This window comes from Saccopteryx leptura, chromosome 9 (assembly GCF_036850995.1).
Source record: "Saccopteryx leptura isolate mSacLep1 chromosome 9, mSacLep1_pri_phased_curated, whole genome shotgun sequence".
NCBI classification, from domain to species: Eukaryota; Metazoa; Chordata; class Mammalia; order Chiroptera; family Emballonuridae; genus Saccopteryx; species Saccopteryx leptura.
The window spans coordinates 73,177,636-73,189,901 of NC_089511.1; the positions used below are offsets into that span (position 1 = coordinate 73,177,636).

At 38.8% G+C, this 12,266-nt stretch overlaps 1 protein-coding gene across 2 annotated transcripts in view; it reads right to left on the reverse strand.

Moving 5' to 3' along the window:
* ASCC1 (activating signal cointegrator 1 complex subunit 1) overlaps positions 1–12,266 on the reverse strand; it is a 110,393-nt gene that overhangs the window by 95,804 nt on the left and 2,323 nt on the right. For both annotated transcript variants that reach the window (XM_066348622.1, XM_066348621.1), the window contains exons 3-5: positions 10,152–10,251; positions 5,845–5,942; positions 1,423–1,601 (exon numbers count right to left, since the gene is read on the reverse strand). In XM_066348622.1, coding sequence (XP_066204719.1) covers positions 1,423–1,601; positions 5,845–5,942; positions 10,152–10,251 — 377 coding nt within the window. The remainder of the gene's footprint in view (positions 1–1,422; positions 1,602–5,844; positions 5,943–10,151; positions 10,252–12,266) is intronic.

Consider the following 12,266-nt stretch of genomic DNA (forward strand, 5'->3'; position numbering starts at 1 on the left):
CCCCTGGGGGGTGTGCCGGGTGGATCCCGGTAGGGCGCATGCGGGAGTCTGTCTGACTGTCTCTCCCCGTTTCCAGCTTCAGAAAGAAAAAAAAAAAAAAACATACACAAGACACATTACTTTCTAAATGTATGTGAGCATACACATCCACAAACATACCACAATATTATCTCTCAATGGTGAGACTATGGGTAACTTCTTATTAATACTTTCTGTATTTTCTAAATTTTCCATAATAAATATATATTACTTTCATAATGTTTTAAAAATCAATAAATATTTCTTTAAATTACCTATAAATATATCAAAAAAAAGTTTTAAAATTTATTCTCTAATCTAAATTATCTGCTATGATCCTGGTCAGAAGCATTTCAGTTAAGTAAGTATAAAAATTCCATACACAGCCCTGGCTGGTTGGCTCAGTGGTAGAGCGTTGGCCAAGCGTGTGGAAGTTCCAGGTTCAATTCCCAGCCAGGGCATACAAGAGAAGCACCAATCTGCTTCTCCACCATTCCCCCTCTCCTTTCTCTCTATTTCTCTCTTCCCCTTCTGCAACCAGGGCTCCGTTGGAGCAAAGTTGGCTCCATGGCCTCCACCTCAGGCGCTAGAGTGGCTCTGGTTGCAATGGAACAACACCCCAGATGGCCAGAGCATCGCCCCCTAGTGGGCTTGCCAGGTGGATCCCAGTTGGGTGCATGCGGGAGTCTGTCTCTCTGCCTCCACGCTTCTTACTTCAGAAAAAAAAAAAAAATTTCCATACACAAATTTGTTTTTTGTTACTAACCCCAACTAAGCCATGACTGCCCAGAGGCAGAAGACCTACAGATAGTGGCATCTCATTAACACTGCTATCACAAGGCGTAGGGAAGTATGTATATTAAAATGTTCCTGCCTGACCAGGCAGTGACGCAGTGGATAGAGCATCGGACTGGGACATGAAGACCCAGGTTCGAAACCCCAAGGTCGCCGGCTTTAGCGCAGGCTCATCTGGTTTGAGCAACGCTCACCAGCTTGAGTTCAAGGTTGCTGGCTTGAGCAAGGGGTCACTTGGTCTGCTGTAACTCCCCAGTCAAGACACATATGAGAAAGCAATCAATGAGCAACTAAGGTGCCACAACAAAGAATTAATGCTTCTCATCTCTCTCCCTTCTGTCTTCCCTATCTGTCCCTCTCTGTCTCTGTCACAAAAAAAAACTTGTTTCTTCTGTGTCTTAAGAAATTTTAAGAATATTTCAGCAATATATAGACATTTATGTGCTGATATGTCTATAATTTTTTTTCAGCTCAGAATTAAAAGAAACCATAAAATTGTTACTTCTTTTTGGTAAGAGAAGAGATCTGTACCTATTGTTTGAATTATGAACCATTTTTGTACTCTTCATTTTCTTTTAAACTTTTTATTTTGTTTTGTTTTCTGCTTACCATGGAGCACTTCTCCAGTACTTCCTCCTGGAACTTCAGGAATCGTTCCTGAACCTCAGCCTCATTGAGGAAGAAGGCAAGGAAGTGAGTGAAGGGCTGCTTTCTTCTAAAAGTGAGCAAAAGAACATCAATCCGAGTTCGAGCTGAAATTACACCGCTTCGATGCTGACCAGTGATTACTAAAAACAACCAAAACAAAAGGGTTAACATACTCAAGCACCATCAAATGCTTTGTAAGATAGGCGACTTCTTGATACTGTCATCTGTGGGGAGCTGTCCTGAATATGTACATAATTCTGAGCAGGGACAGTACCAAGGGTAAGAAACTTAAAATGAATTCAATTTAAGTAGAATGAGGTCTAAAAATAGAATATCCTTAAAGACAAGCTAATAAACTAGAAAAATAAGTTCAAAAGCTACATAACAAACCCTCATACCTTGTTGGTAGGAATATAAAATGATGTTGCTGCTATGAAAAGGTTTGGCAGTTTCTTAAAAAGTTAAAAAGGAATTTCCATGTGACTTAGCAGTTCCACACCTAGATAGAAACCTCCAAAAAGTAAAATCAGGTGTTCAAAGAAACTGGCACACAAATATTCATAGCAGTTTTTTCACAATACCAAAAGGTGGAAACAATACAAATGTCTATCAACTGATAAAGGGATAAACTAAATGTGGTTTCTCCATACAATGGAATTTACTCAGCCAAAAAGAGGAATGAAGAACTGATGCCTGCAAAAATATAAATGAATCTTGAAAATATTATGCTAAGTAAATGATTCCAGACAAATAAAAGGCCACATACTATATGTATGTTCCCATTTATAGGAAATATGCAGAGCAGGCAAATCCATAGAGACAAAAAGCTGATTAGTGGTAGTCAAGACTGGAGTAGGAAGAAATGGGAAGCGCCTATGGCCATACCACCCTGAATGCGCCCGAGCTCATCTGATCTCAGAAGCTAAGCAGGGTCAAGACCTGGTAAGTACTTGGATGGGAAGGGGTGGGAAGTGACTGCTTAATGGATATGGGGTTTTCTTTTGGAGTGATAAAAAATGTTCTAAAACTATATAGTGATGAGCGTTGCAAAACACTGTAAATGTTCTAAATGTTCCTGAATTCAATACTTTAAAATGGTCAAAATGGTAAATTTTCTATCTAAAGGACAAAATAAAAACTACTAGGGTTACCTTCTCTAGGCTCTCTACTTAAGGAGCAGCAAAAGAAAATAAATAAATGATAGCAAACACCACACCAATGCAACTGAACTCTTGATTGCACATCACAACTCAATTTACTCTAACCAATAAATTTGATTTTTCCATATACTTATCTACATGAGCAATAAGCCAGTTTATCCTCTTGTTTTTCAATTAAATTAGTTCCATCAAATTCTTACTTTTAATGATTAGACACACTCATTTTTCAGAGTGAAATATCTGTGCTTTCTAAAACAAAATCTAATCATAAGTGTCATTATGTCATCATTTCTTATGGCTGAGTAGTATTCCATTGTATATATGTACCACATCTTCTTTAACCAATCCTCTATCAAGGGACAGTTTGGTTATTTCAAATGTCTTGGCTACTGTGAATAATGCTGCGATGAATATGGGGGTGCATGTGTCTTTACGTACCACTGTTTTTGAGTTTTGGGGTTAGACACCCAGTAGAGGGATTGCTGGGTCATATCCTATTTCTGTTCTTAATTTTTTGAGGAACCACCATACTTTCTTCCATAATGGTTGTACTAATTTGCATTCCTACGAGCAGTGAATGAGGGTTCCTTTTTCTCCACAGCCTCTCCAACACTTGTTATTACCTGTCTTGTTGATAATAGCCAGTCTAACAGGTGTGAGGTGGTATCTCATTGTAGTTTTGATTTGCATTTCTCTAATAACTAATGAAGATGAGCATCTTTTCATATATCTGTTGGCCATCTGTATGTCCTCTTGGGAGAAGGTCCTCTCCCAATCTTTTAATTGGATTGTTTGCTTGTTTGTTGCTGAGCTTTGTGAGTTCTTCATATATATTAGATATTAACTCCTTATCGGAGCTGTTGTTTGCAAATATCATCTCCTATTTGGTTGGCTTCCTATTTGTTTTGTTGTCGGTTTCTTTTGCTGTACAGACACTTTTTAGTTTGAAACAGTCCCACTCGTTTACTTTTGCCTTTACTTCCCTGGCCTTTGGGATTAAATTCATAAATTGTTCTCTTCAGCCAAGATCCATGAGTTCAGTACCTATGTTTTCTTCTATGAAATTTATTGTTTCAGATCAATGGAACAGAATAGAAAGCCCAGAAATAAAACCACATATATATGGACAAATCATCTTTGACAAAGGAGGCAAAAACACAAAATGGAGAAAAGAAAGCCTCTTTAATAAGTGCTGCTGGAAAAATTGGAAAGCCACATGCAAAAGAATGAAACTTGACTAGTTTGTCCCCATGCACAAAAATTAATTAAAAATGGTTCAAAGTCCTGACCTGTGGTGGCGCAGTGGATAAAGCGTCGACCTGGAAACGCTGAGGTCGCTGGTTTGAAACCCTGGGCTTGCCTGGTCAAGGCACATATGGGAGTTGATGCTTCCAGCTCCTCCCCCCTGTCTCTCTCTCCTCTCTCTCTCTCTCTCTCTGTCTCTCTCTCTCCCTCTCTCTTTAAAATGAATAAAAAATTTTTAAAAATGGATCAAAGACCTAAATATAGCATTTTATAAAAATTATCATGTTACAGCCTAACCAGGTAGTGGCACAGCAGATAGAATGTTGGCCTGGGATGAAGAGGACCCAGGTTCAAAACTCCAAGGTCACTAGTTTGAGCATGGGCTCATCCAGCTTGAGCACAGGGTCGCTGGCTTGAGCGTGGGATCATAGACATGACCCCATGGTCACTGGCTTGAGCCTAAGATCACTGGCTTGAGCAAGGGGTCACTCACTCTGCTGTAGCTACCTCCCTGCCCCCATAAAGGCACATATGAGAAAGCAATCAATAAACAACTAAGGTGCAGCAATGAAGAACTGATGTTTCCCATTTCTCTTCCTTCCTGTCTGTCCCTATCTGTCCCTCTCTATCTCTCTTGAAAAAAAAAAAATTATCATGTTACTATGTGAATATCAAAAATAGGGAACATATTCAATTGTCAATAGTGATTAGGTTGGGGGTGCCTATTACAAAAAATTTCTCTTTATACCTGTATATAATTTCTTCAAGCTTCCAATTTTTAAAGCACATAGTAGTTTTAAAATTAGAAACAAAGTAGATAAATAAGCTTAAATGCAATTATAAAATACTTCAATGTTTGCAACTTGAACTTTAAAGCTTAAGAAAACACCCAAGATTTTTATTTGTAATTCTAATGAACTGAATATTTATTTTAATAACAGTCCTTTATAAATGTCATTAAAGTTCTTATTCTAGAATTAACTGACATTGCAAGAGGCTGGAGAAAACTCTAGTACTATGCTAATACAGGAGCCTACATGCAGCTAAACTAAAAGTTAAATGAAATAGAATTGAATAGAATTAAAAGTCAGTTCCTTAGTCACACTTGCCACATTTCAAGTACTCACAGACACGTGTGGCTAGTGGCTCCTGAGCAGAACAGTGCAGATACAGAACATACCCATCACCACAGAAAGTTCTTTTGGACAACACTGCTCTAAGTCAACTGTTACTTACCTGTCACAGTGATTATTCTTACATAGCACAAAGTAAGAAGAGTACTCCTAATTTTTTTTCTCCTAAAACAATACAATTATGGGTGTTTATAGAAAATAGGGTATTTGAGGCTGCTGAACTTAGTGCATTTTTTAGAAGCCCTATAGTTTTAGGATGAGTTTTTAAAAATTTTGTCCCTATATTGCCCCTCATGCAAAGCCATTTTACAACACAAGCCTGTGCCCTTGGTTCACACTGACCTTTAGTACACTTTCTGACTTGTTTTATATTACACCAAACTATTTTTCCTCACCTGAGCAGTAATTTGAATCATGTTGGTATTTTAATCATTACTCAATCTACAAAGCAAGGTAAAATAAGCAAACACTTATGGAAAGGGCTGAACTTTATCTGAAATTTACAGGTCTCACTGGTTTTCTCTAATTCTAACTTGAAACAATTCACACACTTCATTCCAAGCAACTAATGCATAAAAGAAATCTCTTAATCATAATGAAATCCACAAGTTTTATTCCATCAAGTGCATAGTAAAGTATAAAGTAAAGGTGCAGGTACTCAATCTAAGATAAGGTTGTATAACTACATCTTTCCTCATTTGGGAGATTGATACTGATAAATCATAAAAAGGCCAATAGCTATAGAACCTCATAAAGAATATAGCCTCTAAACACCTCAGTTGGGTTACATTATTCCATAAACACACAAAAATGATTTCACATGTGACATAGATACTGGGTCTCACCAATTTCTCCTTCTTGTCCAGGTTTGGGAATAGTAATAGAAGTTTTGGTCTCTACTTCTAGTTTCTTCTTAGTGTCCCCTCTCTTTCCAACTATATGCCTATAACATAAAGAAAAAATAATTATTGGAAAGTGTTTAAACAAAATTGTAGCAAAATAAGGAATTCCATCACGTTTAAATTATACGTAGCCAGAGATAGTCTCTTAGAGAAAACTGCTTCAGTAAAAGCTCAATAATTGTAGAACTTACAAGTCATATAGTTTTACAAAACATACAGCATTATACTCCTTGACAAAATGATGTCCTACAGCCAAATTCAATGTAAAGATATAAAAACTATGTCCAACACCTGCTTGCTTCTCAAAACTAGATTAAAACCTGGGTCTGCAGTTCAGTGAAAAGAAAGCTGTCATGGTCTCAAAGGCAACTCCAGAAACCAATGAGACTACAGTATGGGGGGGTAGAATCTTGTTCTTTTGGGGAACAAATTAACTATATTATGAGTTCATCCTAAGGGAATTGTCCTTGATTAATTAAATAAGGGTAAAGAGGTTAGCAAAGAGCAGGGTCCACCATTCACGATACACTCAAAAGCACAGAGAGAAAACAGGTAAACCTCAGGAGGATGAATTCATTTATACATGTTTTATTTGGGAGATTTCACCTAAAAATTAAATTTCAAGTTTCTTCAGTTAAGTTAGAAGACCTGACAACTCATAGCAACAATAAACTGGAGCTTACTCTCATCCCTAGAAATGGAGCATGAGCTTATCACAATCCTCATCATGCCCTACTGACTTTCATCTATTCCGCTTAGATCATCTGTTGATTCATTTACACTACTTGCCTAGCCCTCCTAGTATAAATAATTCCAACAATCCAAGATTATCTTCTGGAACCCATTGTAATTAGATGTATTACAGTGAATGAGACTACTGAATCACAAAAGAGAAGTTTCAGAGTCTATAAAGTACTAAGGGACCATCACTGGACTATGAAGTTGAGAAAAAAACTTCCCCATCAATAACAGAATTTTGGCTTCTATGATTTCCATATAGTAACCAAAAGCATGGGTGACTATATCTAAAACTATGCATTTGCTTTAATTTTCTCAATAGTATTTTATATTAGTTTCAGGTGTGCAGCATAGTGGGTTGACAATCATATACTTGACAAAGTGATCCCCGATATTTCAAGTACCTGCTTGGCACCATACATAGTCATTATAATATTATTGAGATATATACATACACACACATACATGTATATATTTCCTACACTGTACTTTACATCCCTGTGACTGTTTTGTAACTACCAATTTATACTTCTTAATCCCTTCACCGTTTTCATCCAGCCCTCCAACCCCCTTCCCCTCCGGCAACCATCAAGTTTATTCTCCGTATCTAGGAGTCTGTTTCTGTTTTGTTTATTTTGTTCTTTGGATTCTGCATATAAGTGAAATCATACAGTATTTATTTTTCTCTGATTTATTTCACTTAGCATAATAACCTTTAGGGCAGGGGTCGGGAACCTTTTTGGCTGAGAGAGCCATGAACACCACATATTTTAAAATGTAATTCCGTGAGAGCCATACAACGACCTGTGTACGTTACACATTATCCAATAAAAATTTGGTGTTGTCTCGGAGGACAGCTGTGATTGGCTCCAGCCACCCACAACCATGAACATAAGCGGTAGGAAATGAATGGACTGTAATACATGAGAATGTTTTATATTTTTAACATTATTATTTTTTTTATTAGAAATTTGTCTGCGAGCCAGATGCAGCCATCAAAAGAGCCACATCTGGCTTGCGAGCCATAGGTTCCTGACCCCTGCTTTAGGGCCAATCACACTGCTGCAAATGGTAAGATTTCATTCTTTTTCAGAGACAAGTAATATTCTATTGTATATATCTACCACAGCTTTTTTATCCATTCTTCTACTGATGGACCCTTAGGATGCTTCCTATCTTAGCTAGTGTAAATAACACTGAAACAAATATAAGGGTGCACATATCTTTTCAAATTAGTATTTTGGGTTTCTTCTGATATATACCCAGAAGTAGAAATTGCTTGGTCATAAGACAGTTTCACTTTTAAATTTTTGAGAAACCTCCATACTGTTTTCCATAGTGGCTACACAATTTTGCATTCCCACCATCAGTGCACAAGAGTTCCGTTTTTGCCACATCATCGCCAAACACTTTTTGCTTGCTGATTTATTCATGATAGACATTCTGACTAGTCTAAGTATGCCTTTGTTTTTAGATGGGCTAATCAAGCCCAACTATTTCCATTAAGATCTACGGTAGTAAGACAGTTCTAGCCTGACCAGGCAGTGGCACAGTGGATAGAGCATTGGCCTGGGACACTTGAGGACCCAGGTTTAAAACCCCAAGGTTGCCAGCTTGAGTGCAGGCTCACAAGCTTATTCATGGGGTTGCCAGCTTCACTGGCTTGAAGCCCAAGGTTGCTGACTTGAGCCCAAGATTGCTGGCTTGAGCAAAGGGTCACTGGCTAGGCTGGAGCCCCCTGGTCAAGACACATATGAGAAAGCAATCAATGTGCAACATTGAAGAATTGATGCCATAATGACAACTAATGTGCCACAATGAAGAATTGATGCCTCTGCCACATGCTCATGCACTAATCAAGCAAAGTGCTTGCAGCCAGTAAACCCGCGAGCAAGCCTAACACAGCTGCCCCACATTCACTTTACTAAAGTATCTCAAAAAGCAGCACCTGGCCTCAGTGTGCCTCATATGTCTTGTTAAGTGGTCCCAGGTCTGTCACTAGCAGCAGCCTCGTTCACGGCGTGGCACCTCCAAGCCCAGCGCAAGTATCAGCCATCGGCAGATTGTTTTCTAGCTCACGCTGGGTGGCTCCGGACAGGGCAGAGGTGGTGGCTGACCATGGCCTGAACCTCCTAGGAAGCCCCTAGATCCAGCATACCAAGTAGGTAGACAGCCAATCAGCTTGGGGTAAATCCCTCCCATTGACATGCCAATAGCAATCTCTTCCCTCCTTTCACTTAAAAAAATTAAAATTAAATAAAATAAAATGCCAAAGGTTAAAGACAGAGAGAATCTTAAAAGCAGCAAGAGAAAAACAGTTAGTTATCTATAAGGGAGCTCCCATAAGACTATCAACTGACTTCTCAACAGAAACACTGCAGGCCAGAAGGGATTGGCAAGAAACAAAGTGATGAATACCAAGGACCTACAACTAAAATTACTCTACCCAGCAAAGCTATCATTTAGAATTGAAGGATATATAAAGAGCTTTCCAGTCTGACCAGGCATAGGCACAGTGGATAGAGCATCGCCCTAGGATGCAGAGGACCCAAGTTTGAAACCCCAGGGTCACCAGCTTGAGTGTAGGCTCATCCAGTTTGAGAACAGGCTCAACAGCTGGAGCGCAGGGTCACCAGCTTGAGCATGGGATCATAGACATGACCCCATGGTCGCTGCCTTGAGCCTAAAGTCACTGGCTTGAGCAAGGGGTCATTCACTCTGCTATAGCACCCCCCCTTCCAGGTCAATGCAATTATGAGAAAGCAATCAATGAACAACTAAGGTGCTGAGAAGCTATGAATTGATGCTTCTCATCTCTCTCTCTTACTGTCTGTTTGTCCCGCCCTCCCTCCCTCCTTCTCTCTCTCTCGCAAAATAAAAGAAAGGGCTTCCCAGATAAGAAAAAGCTGAAGTAGTTCATCACCACCAAAACAGTATTACGTGTAATGTTAAAGGGTCTTCTTTAAGAAGAAAAACAAGAAAAAAAAATTAAATACAAATAATAAAATGCAATAAATACATATCTATCAACAATTGAATCTAAAAAAAAAAGTAAACAAACAAGCAGAACAGAAATAGACTCACAGATTCATAGAACATATTGACAATTGCCAGATAGGACAGGGGTTGCGGGATGGGTGAAAAAAGGTGAAGGGATTAAGAAGTACAAATTGGTATTTACAGAATAGTCATGGAGATGTAAAGTACAGGATGCAGAATATAGTCAATAAAATTTTAATAATTAGGTATGGTGTCAGATGGGTGCGAGATTTATTGGGATGATATCTTAGTTGTGTAATGTCTAATCACTGCAGTGTACACCTGAAACAAATATAATATTGTATGTCAACTGTAATTTAAAAACAAAAATGATTAAATAAAAATAAATTCTAGGACATTAAACACTAAACTATTGTGTTACTAGTAATCAAGTATTGCAATTAAGTGTAGAAAAGAGAAGAGTCAGCTTCCCGGAAATGTCTCCACATGAAGCTACTCAGGACCTCACTCACTTGTACAGCAGGCTGGGGGCCTTCACAGTACACTGGAAACCTTGTTGAGTCTGCACCACCTCATAGACATCACAGGGCTCTTCTGCACACTCCATTAAGCCTGCATAGAAACCATGACATCTTGCTCAGAGCTGCTGCTTTGTGGACAACAGTCTTCTCCCCAGCTGTCAACCACTCTTGAGGTTTAAAGAAAGCAACACACACACACACATACACAACAAGATGACACTTTACATTGTAGAGCACTGCTCTGACATTCCTTGTGACCTGCTCTTAGAAGAAAAAGAATAAAAAACACATGCTATTTCAAATCTTTCAGTCATGGAACCTTGGAAAAGTAGTATGTAAATATCACTGTTTCTCCCAACTGTTTTCTCCTAGAAAGCTAAGAAATAATAAAAAAAAAAAAGTTTTATTATTTTTTTATGGATATGTAATTCACACAACATAATATTCATCCTCTTAAAATGTACAATTCAGCCTAACTGGTGGTGGTAAAGTGGATAGAGCATTGACCTGGGACACTGAAGTCCCAGGTTCAAAGCCTCAAGGTCGCCAGCTTGAGCATGGGCTCATCTGGCTTGAGTGCAGGCTCACCAGCTTGAGCGTGGGGTCGCTGGCTTGAGCGTAGAATCATAGACATGACCCCATAGTCGATGGCTTGAAGCCCAAGGTCACTGGCTTGAGCTCAAGGTCGCTGGCTTGAGCAAGAGGTCACTGGCTCAGCTGAAGCCCCCAGTCAAGGCATATTATGAGAAGCAATCACTGAACAACTAAAGTGCTACAATACGAATTGATACATCTCATTTCTCTCCCTTCTCTTCTATCTGCCTATCTCTCTAAAAAAAAGAAGAGAAAAGAAAGAAAAAATGTGCAACTCAGTTGTTTTTTGTTTTAAGACACAAAATTCCACCTGACTAGGCGGTGGCGCAGTGGATAGTGTCGGACTGGGATGTGGAGGACCCAGGTTCGAGACCCTGAGGTCACCAGCTTGAGCGCAGGCTTATCTGTTTTGAGCAGAGCTCACCAGCTTGGACCCAAAGTCGCTGGCTTGAGCAGGGGGTTACTGGATCTGCTGTAGCCCCAAGGTCAAGGCACATATGAGAAAGCAATCAACGAACAACTAAGGCAGGGGTCGGGAACCTTTTTGGCTGAGAGAGCCATGAACACCACATATTTTAAAATGTAATTCCATGAGAGCCATACAACGACCCGTGTACCTTACGCATTATCTAATAAATATTTGGTGTTGTCCCAGAGGACAGCTGTGATTGGCTCCAGCCACCCGCAACCATGAACATGAGTGGTAGGAAATGAATGGATTGTAATACATGAGAATGTTTTATTTTTTATTGTTATTATTTTTTTTATTAAAGATTTGTCTGTGAGCCAGATGCAGTCATCAAAAGATCCACATCTGGCTCGCGAGCCATAGGTTCCCGACCCCTGAACTAAGGTGTCGCAACGAAAAACTGATGATTGATGCTTCTCATCTCTCTCCGTTCCTGTCTGTCCCTCTCTCTATCTCTGTAAAAAAAAAAAAAAGACACAAAATTCCTCCAGTGAATAAAATAGGAGTGATACGGAGAGAACTTAATCCATACAGCAGAGACAAAGTGAAATAAAGGAGCTTGAAGGCCCTGAGGCTGAAGGAAATAACTGGACAGCATCAGGAAGGAGACTAACTCCCAAGCCTGAGGTCCCAATGTGAAAGCTTATAAAGCAACAGGAAAAGAAAGCAGAGAACCTGAAATTCCCTGCCAATTTATTCATAAACCAAGCCCAAGTTAATTAGCCTGCTTATACAGGATATTTAAAATCCATCTTGAATGTTTAATGTATTTCTTAAAATTATCTCTATGCAATAATAAAGTTGTATACTTGGAACTGCCTATATTTTCTCTTCTGCAAAGAAGAAAAGAAAAATAACAATAGCAACAGCTAATATGATTGGGCTGAAATGTTATTGGGTAAAATACATATATTCATTTATTTTAATAACATATATATTACTTCACAACTTTATAGAGAAAGGGAAGTTACTTTTATCACAAAATATTAATGGCTAATATTAATAATTTACTACATTACCCTTCATTACATTTAAGCCTCTGT